The 20,273-nt window shown below is 66.8% G+C and overlaps 3 protein-coding genes across 7 annotated transcripts; 1 reads left to right on the top strand and 2 right to left on the bottom strand.

The window, feature by feature from the left end:
- Positions 1 to 1,371: 1,371 nt before the first annotated feature.
- DNAJC5G (DnaJ heat shock protein family (Hsp40) member C5 gamma) lies at positions 1,372 to 5,035 on the bottom strand. Of its 3 annotated transcripts, none has more exons than XM_090031313.1 (5): positions 4,943 to 5,035; positions 4,432 to 4,602; positions 3,846 to 4,059; positions 3,517 to 3,670; positions 1,372 to 2,248 (listed from the first exon to the last, which is right to left on the bottom strand). In XM_090031313.1, exons 2-5 carry the CDS (start codon positions 4,542 to 4,544, stop codon positions 2,160 to 2,162), a joined length of 570 nt encoding a protein of 189 aa, XP_089887439.1. In that variant the 5' UTR covers positions 4,545 to 4,602; positions 4,943 to 5,035; the 3' UTR covers positions 1,372 to 2,159. The 3 variants fall into 3 exon arrangements, with proteins under 3 accessions (XP_089887439.1, XP_089887440.1, XP_089887441.1); XM_090031314.1 differs by having other exon boundaries at positions 4,432 to 4,549; positions 4,943 to 5,007; XM_090031315.1 differs by lacking the exon at positions 4,943 to 5,035 and adding an exon at positions 4,779 to 4,797 and having other exon boundaries at positions 4,432 to 4,549.
- Positions 5,036 to 5,382: 347 nt separating this feature from the next.
- LOC149875821 (uridine-cytidine kinase-like 1) lies at positions 5,383 to 11,519 on the bottom strand. Of its 2 annotated transcripts, none has more exons than XM_090031309.1 (15): positions 11,409 to 11,519; positions 10,941 to 11,149; positions 10,285 to 10,391; positions 9,760 to 9,930; positions 9,608 to 9,679; positions 9,252 to 9,441; positions 9,061 to 9,122; positions 8,555 to 8,571; positions 7,865 to 7,963; positions 7,351 to 7,444; positions 7,153 to 7,215; positions 6,512 to 6,634; positions 6,268 to 6,375; positions 6,025 to 6,181; positions 5,383 to 5,680 (listed from the first exon to the last, which is right to left on the bottom strand). In XM_090031309.1, the coding sequence occupies exons 1-15, from the start codon at positions 11,456 to 11,458 to the stop codon at positions 5,604 to 5,606; spliced, it is 1,599 nt and encodes a 532-aa protein (XP_089887435.1). In that variant the 5' UTR covers positions 11,459 to 11,519; the 3' UTR covers positions 5,383 to 5,603. The 2 variants fall into 2 exon arrangements, with proteins under 2 accessions (XP_089887435.1, XP_089887436.1); XM_090031310.1 differs by having other exon boundaries at positions 10,971 to 11,149.
- Positions 11,520 to 11,999: 480 nt separating this feature from the next.
- Positions 12,000 to 20,215, top strand: SLC30A3 (solute carrier family 30 member 3). Of its 2 annotated transcripts, none has more exons than XM_090031305.1 (8): positions 12,000 to 12,714; positions 16,516 to 16,724; positions 16,921 to 17,067; positions 17,319 to 17,472; positions 17,883 to 18,072; positions 18,366 to 18,391; positions 18,781 to 18,915; positions 18,991 to 20,215. In XM_090031305.1, exons 1-8 carry the CDS (start codon positions 12,626 to 12,628, stop codon positions 19,268 to 19,270), a joined length of 1,230 nt encoding a protein of 409 aa, XP_089887431.1. In that variant the 5' UTR covers positions 12,000 to 12,625; the 3' UTR covers positions 19,271 to 20,215. The 2 variants fall into 2 exon arrangements, with proteins under 2 accessions (XP_089887431.1, XP_089887434.1); XM_090031308.1 differs by having other exon boundaries at positions 12,003 to 12,714; positions 18,286 to 18,391; positions 18,991 to 19,277.
- Positions 20,216 to 20,273: the final 58 nt, after the last annotated feature.

Raw genomic sequence — 20,273 nt, 5'->3', positions numbered from 1 at the left:
GTGGGAGCAAAGGGTACAGCTCCCTCCCTGGGGCCTGGGCTTGCTCTGAGCAGGGAGCTCGAGCCCACACACACTGCGCTGGGCACATCCCAGGAGCTCGCATGCGGTGCTTGGGGACACACCCAGACACCAGGCCACAGCCCTGCGATCACCCTGGGCATCAGCAAGTGCCCCCCGTTTGGGCCTGAGCTTTGGGGGACAGGGAGCCAGGCCATGACTTGTTGGAGCCAGCACTCCCAGTCTAAAATCTAGCACAGGCTCCTCCCCCAGCACCAGGCCATGGCCCCCACCCCCCTGGGCCCCTCCAGGGAGCTGGGGGCAAGGAGGCAAGGACGACGGCAGCTAGGAGGCAAGGACGATGGCAGCTAGGAGAAGCTGGGGCTCGGTAAGGCCCCCTGGCCCCTGCAGCCACGCAGCAGATAGCACTGCCAGACCCCTAAGCTTCTGTAAACCTGTGACGCAGTCACCAGAGACCTCCCCCATCCCCCATCTTTGCTGGAACCCGCTTGCTAGACCTTTGTTCCTGCTGGGGGCACAGCCCAGCCTGGTGCCCCCACACCTGCCCCCATCCTGGCAGGGAGCCCCAGCACTATATTTAGATAGTGAGGCAGGGCCTGGGCTGCACTGGTGGGTACGGCCTGTGCTGAGCACAAGCCTGGGTGGCAGGACACTACTTGCCTTGAACTATTGCAGGTGGCACCAGGCCCAGCCCAGGCCCAAAGCCCACAGGCAGATTTAGGTCCAAGCTGCAGCTGCAGCACAGGGCTCTGCTGTGGGGAGCTCCCCACCAGTGCTGGCAGGGGCAGCTGCCACCCCACACCTTAGCTTGGCACAGCAACCTCACACAGCTCAGCCCAGCCCATGGGCCCAGACACTTGCTCCCAGCACTGGCAGCAGCACTGGGGGAGGCCAGAGCCCACCCTAGCCATGATAAGTTCCCCATCCCCCGCCATGCTGTGAGGGGAAAGAGCAGCCAAGGAAAATGAGAGCAGCCTGCAACTCCACAGTAACAGGACAAGGGCCACAGCCTCTGGGTACCCTGTCATCCCACTGAGTTAGAGTAGCACAAGGACCTACAAGGGGATAGCCACAGCTGCAGCACTGGGCCCCCATGCCGGAGGCCCATGACTAAGAGAGGGTGAGGGGCACAGGCTGGGTGAGCTGCAGCATGAGCAGTTGGGTTGAAGCAGACAACAGGACCCAGCACCAAGTGCAAGAAGCAGCCCCCAGAGAAGGTGCAATGAGCATGACCTGGGCTGGGGGCACTGGAGACCTGCTCACAGGGGGACCAGGACACAGAGGCTGCAGCACTGCCAGGGGAAGCAGGGGGTACCCAGCCCCAGGACAGATGGACAGACACAGTGAGGCAGACACCCTCCACTCATCCTTTAATGGTGTCTATAAAATCCATACAAAAGATTCCTCGACCCTGCTGCCATGGGCCCAGGTGAGGCCAAAGGGCCTGGGTGGCGGCTTAGTGCCAGGCAGCTCTGGCCAGGCCGCAGGAAAAGGGGTGCTACAAATCGAGGGGGCTGTGCCCCCGCCCCCGGGAGCAGCTTTTGGCACCCAGCATGCAGGGAAGAGCCCTGCTGGGGCACCGACCCCTGCTACTGCCAGCCCAGGGGGTCAGGTACAGTGCTACCGGTCTCACTCATGCCCAGGCGGAGTCTGGCCCAGCCGGCCTCCACACGTGTGCTTCTCAAGCAGGCTGCAAAGGCCGGGCCCCGGCCCAGAGAACACGGCACCCACAGGCCTGGGGACAGGGCCAGGGAATAAGGGGGGAGCCATAGGGGGGGTGTGCTGGTGAGTGGGGGCCAGGCTGGTGCAGGGTGGGACTCCAGTGAGGGTCTCTGGTTGGGCCTTGAGGATGACCCCCTGCTGTGGGGCTCAGTGTCACTGCTGGTGCAGGGAGCATGGGGAGCTGTCGCGGTACCAGGGGCTCTGGGTTACCATGCAGCTCCCACAACCACCAGTGTGACCAGGCAGCAGGGCGCCCCGGGGAGCCAGGCTGGCGCTGGCCCCTTTAACCTGAGATTCTTGCTGTGGCAAGGCTGCCGGGCCAGTGCTGCCAGCGCAGTGGGACAGGGACGCCCAGGCAGCAACAACTAGGGGGAGCCCCGCGCTGAGTCCTGGGGGAGGTTCCGGGACATGGACTAGCCTCATTTTTCTGTCTGGGCTTTGGCGCTCGATGGGGTCTCTGCTCTGGTAGCAACTGGCGGGGGCTGTGCCACAATGGGTCTGCGGGTCTCTGCGGGGAAAAAAACCAGAGGATCAGAGACTGTGAGGGGCACAGGCCTTGCCCCTCTCAAGGCCAGCAGAAGCCAACCCTACATCTCTACCTCTGCCATGGGACCCCAACCCCCAGACCAAGCCAGTCCTGGTCTATGCTTAGAGGCACTGAAGCCACACAGACAGCTATCCTTGGCTGCCAGAGCCTGAGGCAAGCCCAGAGGCACCAGCCCAGGACCAGGACAGACCTGGGTGTCTAAAACAATCCCGGGTGCTGGCCCAGATCTGGGGGCACCACCTGAGTAGCCAGGGCTAGGGCACACTGCATAGCCCAACGATGGCAGCAGCCGCAGGCAGGGCCCTGCATGAGGTGCAGACCAGCACTGGTGTCCCTCGCAGGGCACCAGTCCTCCCTGCCCCCATGCTTCAGTGGGGCCTTGCTCACCCACAAGCACCCTCAGCTCCCTCCTGCTGGCCAGCTGGGCTCTGAGGGCAGCAAGTGCGAGCTGGCTGCGCCCAGCGTCACCAGGCCAAGGCCTACAGGGAGCTGTGGTCACCCCACCCTTGTGCTGGGGCAGCCCGTGCCTAGTTGCTAGCCTGCTGCATGCAGCAGGGAGCACTGCACCATGCCCAGGACTGGGGGCAGGCAACCTGGCCCCTTCCCTGCCCATTGGTTCCAATACAAGCAGCCTCCACCTGACCAGGGAGAAAGATGCTGGAGTGGGGGCTGCACCATACACACCACAGCCCCCACCCCATAGCAGCAGCACCCAGCAGGCCCTCTGCCAAGGGAGGCAGGGCTGCTTGTGTGGGGCTCTCCCTACTGGCCACTCCCGGCAGAGCAGCCTGGCCCAGCCTAGCCCCAGGCCTGCTCAGCTCAGTGCTCCCAGGGTGCAGGAGGCGAGTTGCTCCTGAGCCAGGGGTGGAGGCTCAGGGACAGGAGCAAGCCCTGCAGTTAGGGGAGAGGAAGCTGAACAGGTCCCACAGGCCCTGCCCGGAGCCTGCTCCAGCCCCAGCTGCCCCACAGGGCAGGGGGCACTGCCCTTCTACATCCCCTTACCTGGAAAGGGGGTGTCATTGGCTGCCCTGAGGTCTGGGCCCCAACACAAGGAGCGATCAACTCCTCGCCCCCCCCTCCCCCGACCTGGGCCCCCAGCAAGAGCATGGGGGCATCCCCATAGGGACAACAGGGCTCCGTCTCCCTGTCAGCCTGGGCCAGAACCCAACAGCTCCAAGGCCCCAACACTCGCCCACAGAGGGAGGGCAACGGTGCCCACGGTGCCTCACCTTCATCCTCCGCACGGATCTGGGCCTCCAAGTCCTCAGGGTTGACATACTTGTAGGCGTCGTCATCCTCCGGCGGGCGACAGCGCCCGCAGCAGAAGCAGCAGCAACAGCAGCAGCAGCAGCAAGTGAGGATGCCGCAGCATGCAGCCAGGGCCTGCGCAGGAGCCAGTGGTAAGACTCCCAGGCCAGGCTGGGCCACCACGGCCCTGCCCCAGGGCTCTGGGCTGCAGAGCCTCCGCCCTCCCTGACACGGGGCCATGTCAGAAATCCTCCTGGGCACTGCCCCCAGCCCCAGAAGCCCCCTGGGCAGGCTGCGCTGCAGAACCCACCTTGAACCACCACTCAGACATGAGGAAGTAGTACTTGACGCTCTCCTCGCCAAACTGCTCTGCCACGTAGAGCCCCATGGAGCCATACTCATCGTAGACGCGCCGCTTGTTCTCGTCACTCAGCGTTGTGTGCGCGTTGTTGATCTCCTTGAACTTTTCAGCCGCCTCAGGGTCATCTGGGTTCTTATCCGGGTGGTACTTCAGCGCCAGCTTCCTGCCGGGGCAGGGCAGGGGCTGAGGGGCAGCACTGAGGCAGCCACCCAGCCCAGCCCAGCCCAGATGTCCCCAAGACACCACCCGAGCCTGCACCCCAGGGAACCGTGCACTCGGCCCACAGAGCCCTTTGCAGGAGCAGAACTGCCCTGCTGCAGCACAGGGAGAGTGGGGACAGGAAGGGGAGCGCCCGGGTCTGAGCAGCGTTTCCCCTGCTCCTGGCCCTGCACCCCCCCCACGCTGAAGGCCTGGCAGAGCAGGGCTGGGCTGGGGCCACCCTTGCTCCCAGCTGAAGGACACCAGTGGTGCTCTGCTCCCGGCCTGGCCCCACTTGGCAGCCAAACTTGGGCACGGAGCTTCCCCATTGCCCTACCTGTAGGCCCTCTTCACCTCGTCGGCCGAGGCGCCGCGCTGCAGCCCCAGGACGAGGTACAGGCTCTCCCCGGCCCGGGACATCTTGCGCTGCGGCCGCCCGGGCTCCGCCATCCTGCCTGCGGGCAGGGGGTCAGCGGCAGGCCCCGCCCGGCACCAGGCGCCCCCGGCTCTAGCCGCACGCGGCGGCGCAGGCGCCAGGTAAGAGCCTTAGCGGCTTTGCGCCGCGCCCGCCCCGCCCGTCACGGCCTAGCCTGGCCCGGCCCGGCCCAGCCCGCCCGAGCGCGGCCCGGGAGCACAGCCGCCCCAGAGCCCGCCGCCCCCAGCCCTAGCCCAGCCCCAACGCACCGGACGGAGTAGACCAGGCCCTGCGCTGCCCCCGGCCCGCCCCCCTCGGCAGACCCCGGCCCGTACTCAGCGGTGCCGCGGCCGCCCGGACCTTGTACCGCGCACGCGCCACTCCGCCCCCGGCCCGCCCCCCTCGGCGGACCCCGACCCCAGCCCGCGCTCACCGCTGCCGCCACTCCCGACCCGGCCGCGTCTGCCGCCACTTCCGACCCGGCCGCCCGCACCTTGTACCGCGCGCGCGCCGTCCCGCCCCCCGCCCGGCACCTGCGCGCTGCGCCCATGCCCGCCCAGTGCGCCCCAGCCAGGCCCCGCCCCCGCCCCGACCGGGAAGCAGCGCGGAGCCGGCGGAGCGGTTACGCTTTATTGGTATAAAACGGCTGCGGCGAGAAGCGCGGCATCCCGTGTCCCGGAGCCGGGACCGCCTGGTGCAACGGCCTGCAAAGCGGGAGCCGGGGCCGCCCAAGGCACTGGGGGGAGCCGGAGCAGGGCAGCAATGCGCGGGGTGGCGTGGCCCCTTCGCAAGGCGGGGGGGATGGGGCTGCTCCCCAAAAATATGAATAAATAGAGCGCGCGGCAGGAACCCCACTGCCCGCCCACACCCGCTGCCCACGGATCCGCCCCAGCGGGCGCCGGCCCCACCTGCAGGGCAGGGCGCTGCAGCGATGCCCCCTCCGTCCTCGGAGCAGGGCGCTGTGGGAGGAGCCCGCCCAGGAAGCGCTTCCAGCGGCTGCTGGGTCCCAGCCTACCAGGGATCCCGAGGGGGCAGGAGAGGGGGAAAGGGGCTGGCCCCCTAACGGGGGGGGGGAGGGGGGGGACCAGGCCTCCTCAGCAGTCCATGCTCTCGCTCTCCAGCCAGGCTGCGGGGGGGGCGTTGGTGCCAAAGTATCTGTCTCCAAAGTTACCTGAACACAAAGGCGCGAGTGAGGCGTTGGCACAGCAGCCCCTGCAGCACCCCCACCCAAAAAAAAAAAAAAAACAGCCAGAGGAGCCCCCAGCTTGAACCAGTCTCCCCCCCAGGCCTAACCCCACTAGAACCAATGCAGTGGCAGGGCCCAGGGAAATACAGGAGGACAAGGGACTCGTGCCCAGGAGAGGAAGCAGTGCTGCAAGACACTGCTGCTTGCAGTCCCGTGGCACATGCCAGCAGCAGCAGGAGAGAGGGGGCTACAGGGCTAGGATGGGAGACAGACAGGAAGCCCCAGCGTGGCTGTGCTGGGGGGGAAAGCGGTGCCGGCCGCAGCCTCACCAATGCCGGGTATGATGTGGAACTCCTCGCTGACACGCTTGTCCACAGCCGTGGTAATGATGTGGACGCGGGGGAAGGCGTAGGCCACAGAGTGCACCCCCATCTCTGCCATCAGCAGCGAGAGCAGAAAAATCCGGTCCTCCTGCACATCGTGGTCCTGCGGCAGCAGCCAGCCCTCAGCCCAGCCCCAGGAGGCAGCGGCTGGGGGTCCATGCCCGGGGGGTGCAGGGGTCACACACTCACCAGCAGGACGCGCACAGCCATCATGGCAGCAGCGCCCGTGGACACAGTGCTGTCCATCAGGATGACGTAGTCCTCACTGATCTCCTTGGGCAGCCGCAGGTAGTGCAGCTGCGGGAAGTGCATGGGTTATGTCAGGACCTCCTGGGCACCCCACCCCCACAGGTCCCAGGGGGCTGCAGCCACAGTGATGGGCTGGGCACAGCAGGGCCCGCAAAGATATCCACACTCTGGCCACAGCACTCACCTCGGGCTCTCCCGTGTCATGGTTGGTTTGGATGAGGATCTTGCCCAGGCGGATGTCCTTACAGACGGCTGTGAGGGCCTGCTCCATGGTCTCCCCTGCACGCAGGATGGACACGCCCGTGATCTGCATGTACAGCAGGGATGGGACACACTGCTGGTCAGTGGGGGGGGGGGGCAGCACATTGCAGCCCCTGCTGCACAGCAACTACCCCCAGGCTAAGCAGGGACTCAGGCCTCTGCCTGGGCCAGCTCCAGGCTTCCCACCATCCCCTGCTGATGTGTGGACCCTTCACCAGGGCAGCCCCAGCTACCCCAGTAACCCAGGGCAGTGGCACCCCCGCAGTCCTGAGGGGACAAGCCCAGGCCACCCTCCCCATGGTCCTCTGCACCCAAACTCATCTGGAGATGTCTGCACCACCTGCTCCCAAAGCATGGGGCAGGCCCTGGAGCCTAGAGGGGTATAAGTGACCAAAGGGATTTCCAGCCCTGGTCCTGGGCACTGCACGATCTGTGGGGCAGGGTGGGGCAGCTCTGACCCCAGCTATGAGGGGAGTGGGGGGCCAAGGGACAGAGAATGCCACACGGGCTGGCACAGCACAACCCCAGGATGGGCACAGAGCCTGGCTGGCACCACCTGCTCACCCGCTGCCGATGGAAGCGCTTCCCCTCATACATCGTCCCCTGCGGCGTCTCCACAGTCACCGACTGCGACAGAGAGACAAGCGTCACCACAGGGTCAAGACTGCCCACACCAGGGGCTGGCGTGACCCACTGATGGAGACAGGTCCCAGTAGGACAGGGGAATGTCATGGCAGAGGGCAGGGGGAAGAGGGCACAGACCTTAAGCGGCAGGAAGGAGAGGGCGTGCTCAATCAGCAGCCGCATCAGGCGCTTGGAGTAGAAGATGAATTCGTCCCTGGTTGTGTCCTTGTTCCTGCAGGTCCAGAGCAGAGCAGGGGAGGGAGTGAGAGCTGAGTCCTGCCCTTCAGCTGGGCTCATGGGAGGGCAGAGCTCCTGGCACTGTTCTGCAGGACCCTGGGAAGGGCCAAGGGAACCGGCCCTGATGAACTGGAGGGGAGAGGAGGGAGGAGCAGGGCACCACTTGGAAAGCCACGCAGCTCAGTCTCCAGCACAGTGGGATCAACGGTCTGACAAGCTGGGGGGCATTTACCTGATGAGGGAGGGCTGGGGCGGCCCTCCAAACCAGACCCTGATGCCAAGAGCAACAGCGAATTGGGATACCAGTGACAGACCAGCAGAACCAAGTCACCCCACTCGCACACAAGGACAGGGAGCACCAACCGGTAGGGCTGGAGCATGACCTGGAGTGTCAGCCTGGGGGCGGGGCAAGTACCTGATGATGGTGTGCATGCCGCGAACCTGCGGCGTGCTCTCCAGGACACTCAGAGTCTTGGGCAGCGGCTGCCCCTGGTGGGCGGAGGCCAGGGTTGCTCTGCAGGGAGATGCCCATCAACATGAAACAGTGCCTGCCTGCCCCTAAGCACCAGCACTAGCAGCCCCAGAGTTGGTGCCTGTCCGCATGGCTCCTTGGAGCTGGGTCCAGCACTGTCCCACCAGAAGATACGGACAGCACCTCCTGCAGAGTTGCCTGTTCAGCCCCAAGGCAGGGGACAGCAGACCACCCCACCAGAGAGCTGGGGCAAGGGATGCCACCCCCATCACAGCACAGCCTGACACCCCACACCCAGGAGGGCCTGACAGCAGCTCCCACTGCACCAACACACATCTCCTCCAGACACAGCCAGCATCCCCTGGGCTCAGGTGGGCCCTGGCCCTTGGCCTCACTGCCCTGGGGCAGGAATGGCAGCTGCCAGGCAGGGATCCTGGAAATGCCCTATAGTCAGGGAGCTCCTCCAGCAGCAGGGATGCCTGGCCAAGTGGTAGGAATGCAGGGAGAAGCCCAGCATAAGCAAGGCTCCATGCCTGGGGCCAGAACCCCAGCAAGGTCCACATCCCCAGCTGACTCCCAGTGTGCTACACTGCACCCACATGGCAGGACAGTCCCAACCCCACAGCCACATACCTGACGGTGATTTCCCGCTGTGGAGGGAGCCCAGCCCGAGACAGCAACATCACCACAACACAACAGGTAGGAAGAGAAACAGACACCCAGTCACTGAGCCTGACCAAGTGGAGCTGCACCTGGCCCCCAGACCAACTCCCAGGCAGCTCCTCTGGCTCCTGCAGCAGGGCATCAGCACAGCCGGGCATGCCAAAGAACAGGGCTGAGACCGCTAGGGTGTGGAGGCAGCTTGGCTGGGCTTGCACAGGGGATTGTAGGGCAGTGCTGGCAGGTCAGAGGCTGCCAGGCAGGACCAAGGGATGTGCGCAGAGTCACAGGGAAGGACAGCACATCAAGGGGCTGGAATGGCATGAGCTTGACTGCGAGGAGCCCAGCGAGGGGCAGGGCAGGAGGTTAGAGCCAGACCAGAGTGTGAGGGACAGGGCAGGCATGCTCTGCTGTAGCAAGATCATGGCAGGTCCCAGGCACTCCCCAGTTGCTTCCCCATGCCTGGCCCAGCCCCTCACCTTCTCCAGCTGGCTGTGCACGTGCTGCACAATGAGATCCAGGGCTACAGAGTTCTCCCCACCTAGCAGGAAGGCAAAGATGCCAGATGAGCCAGGCATCTGCCTGTCTACCTCCCCCCCCGCCAACCTGCCCCTCCACAGAGCACAGCCTCTAACTCCTCTTCCTCCGACCCCATGCAGCGCAGCCTCACCCCGGGGCACCACGATGTCAGCCACCTGCACAGTGGGCTCGATGTACTGCTCGAAGGCCGGCTTGACGAACTTGTTGTACTGTTTAATGACACCCACAATGTCACGCCCGCGCTCCATGATGTCACGCTGCAGCCGCCGCACGAGCCGGATGTCCGAGTCTGTGTCCACGAACACCTTCATGTCCAGCAGCTGGTGGGGGAAAGGCATGATGCCACGCGGGCTCCATCCTGGGTCCAAGGGGACCTCCTCCACCCCCATCCCAAGTCCCAGACTCTTCCTCCCTCCTAGAAGAGCCCCACAGCCTGGTCTCCCCCAAGGAGGGTTGTGGGGGCCAGGTCCCCACGGGTATCATTACCTTCAGTAGCTCCTTGTTGGCAAAGGCCAAAATGCCCTCAAAGACTATGACGTTGGCCCCGTAGATGGTTTTCTGCGGAGAGGGAAGGGTCACAACCTGCACGCCCCCTCCCCTCGCACACGGCCACCTGCCAGCCCCACCCCATGCCGTACCCACTCCTTGCGGCGGCTGTGTGTGGTGAAGTCGTACACCGGCACCTTGACGCTCTTGCCCTTCTTGAGCTTGCGCAGGACACTGACCAGAAGATCAAAGTCAAAGGCATCAGGGTGGTCGAAGTTGTATTCACTGCAGGCCGCCAGCTCTTGCTGCTCCTTGTTCAGCACCTGCCGGAGGGGAGCAGCCAGACTGGGGTTGGGAACAGAGGAAGCTCCAGGAAATGACTCACAATCTGCACCTGAGCCTGTGGCCCAGCCCCACCGTGGTGGAGCTCACTAGAGATGTGGCCTGGCACCAAACCCCTTCAGCTGCCCCGCTGATGCTCCAGGCAGAGCCAGGAACCCCAGCTCACGACCCAGCCCAGCTTAGGCCTCCCCTTCCACATTCACTGTGGTGGTTCTCTGCATGGTGCTGGGAGGGAATTCAGGGCAGCCAGCTCCCAAGGCCTCAGCAAGGCCAAGGGGCTCTGTGGTGGGTTCCCATCCCCCTCACCCTGCCTGGGCACAGCCCTACACAGTCACCTTATAGAAAGAGTCCATGGACAGCAGCACTACCCAGGGCACATCCAGGGCTTCAATGATCTTGTTGGCCACTGTGGTTTTGCCCGACGCACTCCCTCCACACAGACCTGGAGAGAGAAGCCAGCCCAGAGACAGGAGTCAGCCTACAGGGACATGACAGCCCAGAGCCAGGACCCCCGGGGAAGGCCCACACCGAGCACGGGGACCCAAGGACGGAGCTCAGCAAAGTACCTGCCACCCTGCCAGTCCCCCCAGGCCTGGCAGCTACCAAGATTGCAGAGCAGCTGGCAGGGATGGGCAGTGGGCAAGGGGGCTGCTGCAGCCCTGGACGCCTCCCGTGCAGCGAGACGAAGACAGAAAGGCCCCCCCTGCCCTACCCCAGACCCTGCAGTGATGGATGGGGGTAGATGGCCAGGCGCTCCCAGCCCTTCTCTGCCCCAGGGCTGGGCACAGGCTGCTGGGAACGGTGCACCGCACTGCCCTGCACCTGCGCCCCCACAGCAAGGCCTGGGACCCCCAGGCAGCCTCACAGACCAGCTCCTCCCTGCCGCAGGCAGCCCTGATGCTGGGCAGACCCCACGGCCCCAGGCTGCATGGCGCCCCCCACCCCCGCCCCAAGGGCGCCTAGCTCACAGCCCAGCGCAGCAGGGGCTGACCGATGACGAAGGCCTCGTCGAGCGGCGCACCGGTCTCGGTGTACCAGGGCGGCCGGCCGGCCGTGTAGATGGTTCGCTGCCCGGCGCGCAGCAGGGGTGGCTCTGCACACGACTGGCTCGGCGTCCGCTTGCGCGGGGACAGCGATGGCGTCAGGGGCAGGCGCGGTGCTGGCAGCGCATCCAGGGAGTCCTCCCCGCTGCCGCTCCCGCTGCAGGACCACCTGGCGTCAGCCCCCAGACACGGGCAAGGGGCCCCCGCACCAGGACCCGGGATCCCACCCCTACCGGGCCCACCGGCCACAGCTCTGCCCTGCCTGCCCTGATCCCCCGCACTGTGGCCCGGGATCCCGCCCCAGGGCCCTCACCGGACCCCGCCTTGCCCAGGCACTGGGCACCCCGTCCCGCGCCGCCCCAGGCTCCGCCCTGCCCCGCCGCACTGGGCACCGGGGCCCACCCCCGCCCCCCCACCTGTCCCGCCGCGACACCGGCCGCTCCAACCCGCCCGCCGGCGCCGCCATCTTTCCGCTGCCCGCGCGCGGGGGCTGCTGGGAGTCGGAGCCCGTTCTGCCCACTGGCCACGCTCCCGCGAACTACAACTCCCGGCAGGCCCCGCGCGGACGCCAAGGCCCCGCCCCACCGCATTCCCCTCCCCTTCGCCGGGCTCCTGCTTGTTCTCGTCGCCCCTCACCCGGACTGGCTCCTCCCCCTCCCGGGGACACGCCCCCAGACCGGTCCTCTCCCCGCCCCTCTCTCCCCAGACGGCACCACACACGTGGCCCAGCTCCAGCCGCCTCCCGCGCGCCCCACAGGGCTGGGGGCGTCGCTATACTTCTATGCGGGGGTTCCAGGGCTGGGGCGCGGCTACAGTTTATAAGGGGTCCCAAGGCTGGGGGTGTGGCTAGATTTCTGTAGGGGGGTGATCCTGGGGCGGAGGGGCGAGGCTATATTTCTGGGGTGGGGGGTCCCAGTGTTGGGGGCCTGACTAGAGTTCTGTAGGCGTTCCGGTGCTGGGGCGTGGGCGTGGCTAGTTTATAACGGATCCCAAGGGTGGGGACGTGGCTGCGGTTCTATAGGGGTTCCAGGGCAGGGGTGAGGCTGTACTTCTATAAACGGGGTCCCAGGGCAGGGGGCGTGGCCAGAGCTCTATGGGCCGTCCCAAGGCTGGGGGGCGAGGCCTTACGTCTATAGAGGTCTCCCAGAGCCGAGGGCGTGACTTAGGGGCTCTAGGGCGGGTCCCAGGGCTGGGGGCTTGGCTATAATTCTACAGGCCCGGGTTCCCAGGGCTGGGGGTGTGGCCAGCGAGTTGTGGGGCGGGGCCTGCAGGCTGTAAATCCGAAGAGGGGCCGTGTCCGGCCCAGCCCCTACAGCTTGGGCCCGGGCCTGCGGCCGCAGCCTGTAAGAAGGGTCCCGGATCTGGGGCTGCCCCTGGCCCCCAGGGTTGTCACCCCTTGGTGGGACGGAGGCCGGGGCCGGGGCCGGGTTCGGGGCCGCAGCTCGCAGCTGCCCCGACGCCGGAGGCGCCCTGGGCTGCAGGGGCAGTCCAGGTGCAGGGCCGGGGTTCTGGGGGCGGGGCCTCGGGAGACGGGGCGGGGCCGCGTGTGGGGGCGGGGACACGAGCCCGCACTGGCCCGCACCTGCCCGCACGCGGGGCCGCTGTCCCGGGTGCTGCAAGAGCCCGCCCGGCCATGGAGTCCGCCCGGCCCGGGGCCTCGGAAACCAGCCGTCTCGTGCCGCCCCGCGCCGCCCGCAGCGCCGGCAGCCTCCGCCTGCAGAGGTGAGCACCGGCCGGCCCCGGCCCCCAGACCCTGCCGCCCACGTCCCTCCCCGGCGTGCGGATATCCGTCCTGCCTCCATCCCCGGCTCCGCGGCTTCCCCCGGGGCCTCCGTGCGCCCGCGCCCCGCACCCGGCCGTCCAGCCGTGACTCCCACCCGCCTTCACCCCGGGGCCTCCTGCGTTCTCGCCCGCCCTGCGCCTCCGTCCTCCGGCCCCGCGTCCCCGTCCCCTCCTGCGCCCCACCCCGTCCCCGCCCCTGCAGCCCTCCGGCCCCGCGTCCTTCCACCCTAGCCCTGCACCGCCGCCCCCGCCCCCCACCGCGTCCCCTCGCCCCCGTACCCGGCGCCCCGGCCCCGGCGGGCAGCGCGGCGGGTGGCAGGAGCCGCCGGGAGGTGGCTTCTCCCTGTCGGGCTGAAGCGGCCCCGCCGGGGCTGGGCCCAAGACCCCCGCAGTGCCCCCTCCCACTCTCCCGGGGGCCCGGAGCCATCTCGGGGAGGGGGCACAACGGGGCCAGGGGCGATGAGCTCCGCCGGGGCCTAGGGCTGCGGGAGCCCAGCCTGGCCCTTGGGCCGGCGGTGGGTCTGGGTGGGTTCCCAACGGGCCTGGCGGGGGGATCTGGGGGCCCAGGGCTAGGGCAGGGGGGTCTTGGGCAGAGGACGCCCCCCTCCCCTGGGACCTGTTCCTCCGGCCTCTCCCTTCCCACTCCCTCTTCCCACCCTTCGGTCCCCTGCCGGGCCTCCCCCTCGCTTGGCCCCGCACCAGGCCCTGCACGCCCCGGTTAGGGGCCGGGGCTGGGGCCGGAGGAGCCCGGTGAGGGGGGCCGTCCGGGATGCAAGACCGATGGCGACCCCCGCACGCGGTCCCGCTCCCCCGGCCCGGTCGGGCCCCGCGCAGGCGGGGGGACAGGGGCGACATCTCGGAGCGATCCGGGACCACCCCCGGTGCATCTGCAGGTCTAGACGGGGTGCCGGGGGGGCTCGTCCTGCCCCTAGGGCCCGACACTGCCCTGCCTGGGCCCTGGCCTCGGGAGGGGTCCGTCTGCCCGCAGGGCTAAGCCGCTGCGCAAGGGCCCAGGGGCTGCGTCCGGCCGGCGGAGCCCGGGGCAGGGGGCGGGGGGAGCGCGGCTCGGTACAGCCCGCCCTGCCCGGCTCCCGCCCCGGGGTGCAGCGCCCCCTCCCCCAGCCCCTCGCTCCCGCCTGCCGGGGCCTGCGGCGCGCAGATAAGGCTGATGAACGAGCGTGGCCTGCGCCGCGCCGCGCTGCTCGCGGGGGGGGACGCAGCTGCAGCCCCGGCCCTGGCCCCGGCTCGCGGGGGGTTGCAGCGTGGGAGTGTGGGCGCCGGGCTTGGGCCGGGGCGGGCAGCCGGCGGGATCAGGCAGCTGTCGTGGAGCTGCCGGGGCCTCCCTGCGCCCCGCGCCGCCTCCGGCCGACGCCCCCAGCCCGCGCGCCCGCACCCCCAACCTGCGGCAGCCGCCGCCGCCGCCCCCAGAGCCCGCCCCCCCGCGGCCCCAGCTCCTCCGACCTGCCCCGGTGCCCCCGCCCTGCGCAGCCCCAGCCCCGCTGTCCCCTCCGGCCCCCCGCTTTGTCCAGGGCCGCTGGAGCTGCACCGCGCAGCCAGGAGGGAGCGGGCGCCGTGCGAGAGGCGACCGGCGGGCGGGGCGGCTCCGCGCTAGCCTGGAGCCCAGGCGGCCGGGCCCGGCTTTGGCCTCCTGACTCACGGGGTAGCCGGGGGTGGGGGTACGGACCAGGAGCCGGGGGCACTGGGGTTGGCAAGAGCCGGCCCGAGCCCGGGCTCCGGCAGGCGACGACGCAGAAGCCGTCCAGCCCGTGGGGGCGGCCCCGCCGTGGGGGCCCGGGCTGCCTGGCTGTGGGGCAGTGGCAGGGGCGGAGCGGGCTTCACCGCCGCGGGGGGGGGGGGGGGACCATAGTTTCATAGTTTCATAGTAGCTAGAGTCGGAAGGGACCTAGGTAGATCATCTAGTCCGACCCCCTGCCTTAGCAGGAAAGAGCACCGGGGTCAGATGACCCCGGCAAGGTGCTCATCTAACTTCCTTTTAAAAATCCCCAGGCTCGGAGCCTGCACCACTTCCCCTGGAAGCTGGTTCCAGGCCCTAGCCACCCTGACTGTGAAGTAGCGCCTCCTAATATCTAATCTAAACTTACCCTCCGCCAGTTTGTGACCGTTATTCCTGGTCACTCCTGGCAGAGCACGGGGGAACAGGGACTCCCCCAATACCTGCTGATCCCCCCTGACCAGTTTGTAGCAGGCCACAAGGTCCCCCCTTAGCCTTCTCTTGTGGAGGCTAAACAGGTTCAGGTCCCGTAGCCTATCCTCATAAGGCCTGCCCTGCTGACCCCTGATCATACGAGTGGCCCTCCTCTGAACTCTTTCCATATTGTCCACGTCCCTCTTGAAGTGTGGCGCCCAGAACTGGACGCAGTACTCCAGCTGCGGCCTGACCAGTGCCGCATAGAGGGGGAGGATCACCTCCCTGGACCTGCTCGAGATGCATCTGTGGATGCATGATAGGGTACGATTGGCCTTCTTGACTGCCTCCCCACACTGCCGGCCCATGTTCATCGTGGAGTCAATGACGACTCCAAGATCCTTTTCCGTCTCCGTGCTGGCAAGAGGAGAGTTCCCCAACCTGTAAGTGTGGTGCCGGTTCTTCCTCCCCATGTGCAACACCTTGCACTTATCAGTGTTAAACCCCATCCTATTCTCATCCGCCCACCGTTGCAACCTGTCAAGGTCAGCTTGTAGCCTATTGCACCCTTCTAGTGCACCCACATCCCCCCACATCTTAGTGTCATCAGCAAACTTGAACAGGGTGCTTTCTACCCCCTCATCCAAGTCACTGATGAAGATGTTGAACAGTGCAGGCCCGAGGACCGAGCCCTGCGGAACCCCACTGCCCACATCCTTCCAGGTCGAGAAGAACCCATCCACTACCACCCTCTGGGTGCGGCCCTCCAACCAGTTGGCGACCCATTTGACCGTGTGGGCATCGACACCACAGTCTCTCAGCTTTTTGATGAGGACAGGGTGAGAGACAGTGTCGAAAGCCTTCCGGAAGTCCAAAAAGACTACATCCACAGCAACCCCTGCGTCTAATGATTTGGTGACCTGATCGTAAAAGGCCACCAGGTTGGTCTGACAAGACCTGCCACTGATAAACCCATGTTGGTTGCCCCTGAGCATGCATTCCCCCGCAAGGCCCTCCTGGATGTGTGCCAGGATAATTTTTTCAAAGAGCTTACCCGGGATTGAGGTCAGACTAACTGGCCTGTAATTTCCCGGGTCCTCTTTTTTTCCCTTTTTGAAGATAGGGACCACATTGGCCCTCTTCCAGTCCTCCGGCACCTCGCCAGAGCACCACGAGTGCTCATAGAGCCGTGCCAGGGGTCCCGCAATGACCTCAGCCAGTTCCTGTAGAACCCTAGGGTGAAGATCGTCCGGACCAGCGGACTTGAACACGTCCAGCTTCTCCAGAAGTACCCTAACAGGGCTGCGCGCGCGGCTTTGTTCCCGGCCGAATCACGTCTGGTGTCTGCGCGGAGCCGCGCGCGGGACGCCTAGGAGTGAAACAGCTGCGGCGGGGGGACCCGCACCCCGGGCGGCGCAGCTCCGGCTCCCCGGCCCCCGCACCAGCCCCGGGTGCCTCCGCGCTCGCCGGGTCCGTGCCCGGGGCTCCGCCGGGCTGCCGGGGGGTTTCTGGGACAGGAGGGCAGGAGCGGCCACACTAGCCTCCCCTACTGCTCTGGGGGGGTAGCCTGGGTTGTTGACCCCTGGGCTCCTCAGTCTCTTTGCAGGCGCCGGGGAGCCTTTCCAGCCCTTATCCGCGGAGAAGGGCCCCGGGGGGGCGGGCATGGAGCTGGAGCGGCGCCTGGCTGAGCACTGCCACCGCGGCTTCCCCAGTCCTGGCCCCGGGTGTGAGCACCTCCAGGCCCATCGCAAGCTGAGCCTCGCCTGTGCCATCTGCGTTGTCTTCATGGTCGGTGAGGTTGTTGGTAGGTGGGCAGCACCCATTGCATCCCAGCCAGGGGAACTCTGCCCCATCCCCCCAACAGGGTCCAGGCAGTAGCCACAGGCCTGCACACCCCGCTGGTCCTGGCTGCCCCCTTCCTGCAAAAGGCTCCAGGCGAGTGGGTGGTGGGACAGGGCAGGGGCACTGGAGCTGGCACTGAGGGCAGCTGTGCCCGGCAGGCGGGTACCTGGCGCACAGTCTGGCCATCATGACCGACGCAGCACACCTGCTGACGGATGTGGGCAGCATGTCTGTCAGCCTCTTCTCCCTCTGGGTCTCCACCCGGCCGCCCACCAAAACCATGAGCTTTGGCTGGCACCGCTCGGGTGAGACTTCTACCACCTTGCACCCCTGTGGCCTGGGGGAGGGCAGGGAGACTCCTCCCGAGCCAGGAGCAGTTTGTGTAGGGCTTCGCTTTGGCCACCAGGCCTTGCCACAGAGATGGCAGCCTTGGTGGAGCCCATTACTCAGGATGTCTTGGCCTCCCTGAGGGGAGGCCAGGGCCTCCCTGCTGCCCAACACTAGCCTAGGCTGTGGCTATGACTATGGGCAGGCACTGAAGGCCCTGTGCCCACAGAGACACTGGGTGCACTGGCCTCGGTGCTGTCCATCTGGGTTGTAACGGGTGTCCTGGTCTACCTGGCTTCTGCCCGCATCATCAACAACGACTACGAGATTGAGGCACGTGCCATGCTGGCCACATCTGTCGGCGCCGTGGCTATCAACCTCATGTATGTGCCCCAGCCCCATCTGCCCCTGCCTGCCCACCCCAGCCCCACACCCCACCTGCCCTGTGCCCCCTGCCGCCTGCTCGCACCCCCAGCCCCAGCAGCCCCCACTGCCCAGTCCTGTGCCTGCCCACTCTGGCCTCCAAAGAGCTGTATCTTCTCCATGCCCCCTACGTGTGTCCCCTCTGGTTCCCCTGCATGACGACCCCTACTGCAGGGGCCAGCTGGTGCAAGGGCAGCTCCCACCCTGCTACATCTGGGGCAGAGCCTGCAGGGCAGGCATGGGGGTGGGGAGCGGACCCCTTTGCATGGCCTGTGAGCATGGACACCCCTGCCCTGGCTCTGGCCCTGACCCAGCTTGTGGGCAGTGTCTGGAGGCACGGGGCCCACGCTCAGCGGTCCTGCTTCTCCAGCATGGCCTGCATCCTGCACCAGTCGCCCGTGCCCCATGGCCATGGCTGGGGCTACGAGCGTATGGAGGAGAGCACAAGCGGGGGCCCTACACCAGGGCATACCAGTGTGCGCGCCGCCTTCGTGCACGTTGTGGGTGACCTGCTGCAGAGCCTGGGCATCCTTGTGGCCGCCATCGTCATCTACTTCAAGGTACATGCTCCACCCCCCTGTGCAGGTGTACCCAGGGCCACAAGCTCATTCTGCCGTGGGCAGCGTGGGGTGAGACCTGTGCCCAAGGAGCTGTCCTGCTAGCCCCAGCACCCACACCCTGGCTGATGTAAGCCAAGCCCGAGGGGGCTGAGATCCCGGGCCATGAAGCTGGGGTTGTCCCTGCCCCCAGGTCATGGTGCCTGCTCTTTGCAGCCCCAGTATAAAATTGCCGACCCGATCAGCACCTTTCTCTTCTCCATCTGTGTCCTGGGCTCCACCCTCACTATCCTCAGGGATGTCTTCAGGGTCCTCATGGAAGGTGAGTGGTGCCGGTCGGGGGAGGAGGGGTTGGAAGTGGGCCTGGGCTCGAGGCAGGGTAGGAAACAGTGGTCTGGCTGGGCCAGGGGGAAGCAGAGGCAGAGCACACTGCCAGCCATAGGGCAATGGGCACCAAGGGACAGCCAAGTCCCTTTCAAGGATCCTGGAGCTGCAGTTGCCTCCCAGCCCCTCCACCAGTACCTGCCCGGGCACCTGTCCCACTGGGTTCTGCTGGGCAGGTGCTGAACTGTGGGCTCCCTACAACTCCCCCATGCCCCAGGTCATCCGCTGACCGGTCACACTGGGGCCCAGTCTGGACCTGCCCCTGCCCGGCCTGAGGCAGGGTCCAGGAGGGTGACAGTGTGGGCCTGACTCCGAGTGCTTCCACAGGGGCACCACGGGGCGTGGAGTTCAACGCAGTGCGGGATGCGCTGCTGGCTGTGAAGGGCGTGCGCAGCACACACGACCTGCACCTCTGGGCCCTGACCCTCAGCCACCACGTGGTGTCTGTGCATGTGGCCATCGGTGAGTGCCCCTGCCCTGGCCGGCTGCCCAGGCCTGAGGTGGCACCCCATGCTGATCTGTCCCACTTCCCCACAGACGTAGGCGCAGACACAGAGGCCGTGCTTCAGGAGGCCACAGCAGAGCTGCAGAGCAAGTTTGGCTTCGTGTCATGCACGGTACAGGTGGAGCGCTACCTGGAGGATATGGCTGCCTGCCCACAGTGCCAGGGCCCCCACAACTGAGCCCTGGCTCAGTGGCCTGGACCCGGTGCACTGCGCAGCCCAGCAGGGACCTGGCACCGCCTGCCCCTCTCCTTCCACTGCCAGCAGGCACAAGTGCCACAGGGACCCCGGGCAAGAGCTGGCCGGAGCTCTAGGATGGTACCCCCCCAGGGACACCCTAACCAGGCTGCCACCCTGGGACCACCCTGTAACACAAGCTGTGTCCTTGCCCGACTCTGGCCTGGCAGTACAGCCCACAAGGCTGCCCCTCCACCCCCAGGCCAGGCCCCACCCCCCTGCACTGGGGCCAGTGTGACTCTGCCTGCCGGGGTTGCCTGTGCCGTGGCACTGCTGCCTTGTCCAACATTCCAGGGGGTGGGATCCCCCGCCCCCCAACCCCTCCCCATCCAGCCCTGGACCCTGCAGCCACATCCCCCCGGCCCAGAGCAGTGCTGGGCACTGTCCTGGGAGACCCCAGTGCCGACTTCTGGGGCTGCCTGTCTTGGCCCTCGGGCTCGCACCTGCTCTGCCAGGGGCTGGGGGAGGTCTGGCTTGCACCTTGCAGTACAGCCCCAAGCCTGGCAGAGCTCCCTCCCCTGCAGCCTCAACCAGGGGCCCTGCCTGGCACTCCCCCGGCTGTCAGGCTGCAGCAGCCCCCAAGCCAAGTCTCTGCTCTTCTCCCCAACCTCCCTCCCTCTGCCCCCCTGCCTGGTGCGGGCATAGCCCAGAGCACGGAGCCTCACGCTGGGTCCTGGACACTGCAGGCCTGGCCTGCAGGCAGGGCAGAGCAGAAGGTAAGTCAGGGGCTGGCTTGGGCTCTGCCACTCCCATTTGTGTGGGTCTGGAGCACTGGAGGTGTCCCTGCTCCCCCAGAGCCAAGCCAGCCCCAAGCTGTCTGCACCCAGGAAGCTCCTGCCCCGCTTTGCTTGGCAACCCCCACCCCTCTGTGCGTCTGTCCATCAGTCAGCGTCTGTCGAACCTGTGGAGTGTGTCTGTTTGTCCGTGTCTGTGTCAGTCCTGTCCGCCTGCCTGTTGTGCTGTGAGAGAAGCCTGGCTCACTGTCCCCACAGCATGTGGCGACGGCCCCCAATAAACTTGTCCTCAAGCAAGTGACTGGTCTCAGCGGTTCTTCGGGGGGAGGCACAGACCCCATGCACT

Source organism: Crocodylus siamensis, chromosome 1 (assembly GCF_052110815.1).
Source record: "Crocodylus siamensis isolate JL-2025a chromosome 1, ASM5211081v1, whole genome shotgun sequence".
Taxonomy (NCBI): Eukaryota; Metazoa; Chordata; order Crocodylia; family Crocodylidae; genus Crocodylus; species Crocodylus siamensis.
This window is presented reverse-complemented; position numbering and strand designations above follow the sequence as displayed.

Coding starts and splice junctions, on each gene's coding strand:
- SLC30A3 (XM_090031305.1), top strand. CDS start 12,626: ATGGAGTCCGCCCGGCCCGGGGCCTCGGAAACCAGCCGTCTCGTGCCG. Junction 16,725..16,920: donor CATGGTCGGTGAGGTTGTTG/GTAGGTGGGCAG, acceptor TGTGCCCGGCAG/GCGGGTACCTGGCGCACAGT. Junction 18,916..18,990: donor GTCTGTGCATGTGGCCATCG/GTGAGTGCCCCT, acceptor ACTTCCCCACAG/ACGTAGGCGCAGACACAGAG.
- DNAJC5G (XM_090031313.1), bottom strand. CDS start 4,544: ATGGCGGAGCCCGGGCGGCCGCAGCGCAAGATGTCCCGGGCCGGGGAG. Junction 4,060..4,431: donor GAGGTGAAGAGGGCCTACAG/GTAGGGCAATGG, acceptor CTGCCCCGGCAG/GAAGCTGGCGCTGAAGTACC. Junction 2,249..3,516: donor GATCCGTGCGGAGGATGAAG/GTGAGGCACCGT, acceptor TTTTCCCCGCAG/AGACCCGCAGACCCATTGTG.
- LOC149875821 (XM_090031309.1), bottom strand. CDS start 11,458: ATGGCGGCGCCGGCGGGCGGGTTGGAGCGGCCGGTGTCGCGGCGGGAC. Junction 9,123..9,251: donor TGACATCGTGGTGCCCCGGG/GTGAGGCTGCGC, acceptor CCTTCCTGCTAG/GTGGGGAGAACTCTGTAGCC. Junction 7,445..7,864: donor GGCATGCACACCATCATCAG/GTACTTGCCCCG, acceptor CTGGACCTGCAG/GAACAAGGACACAACCAGGG.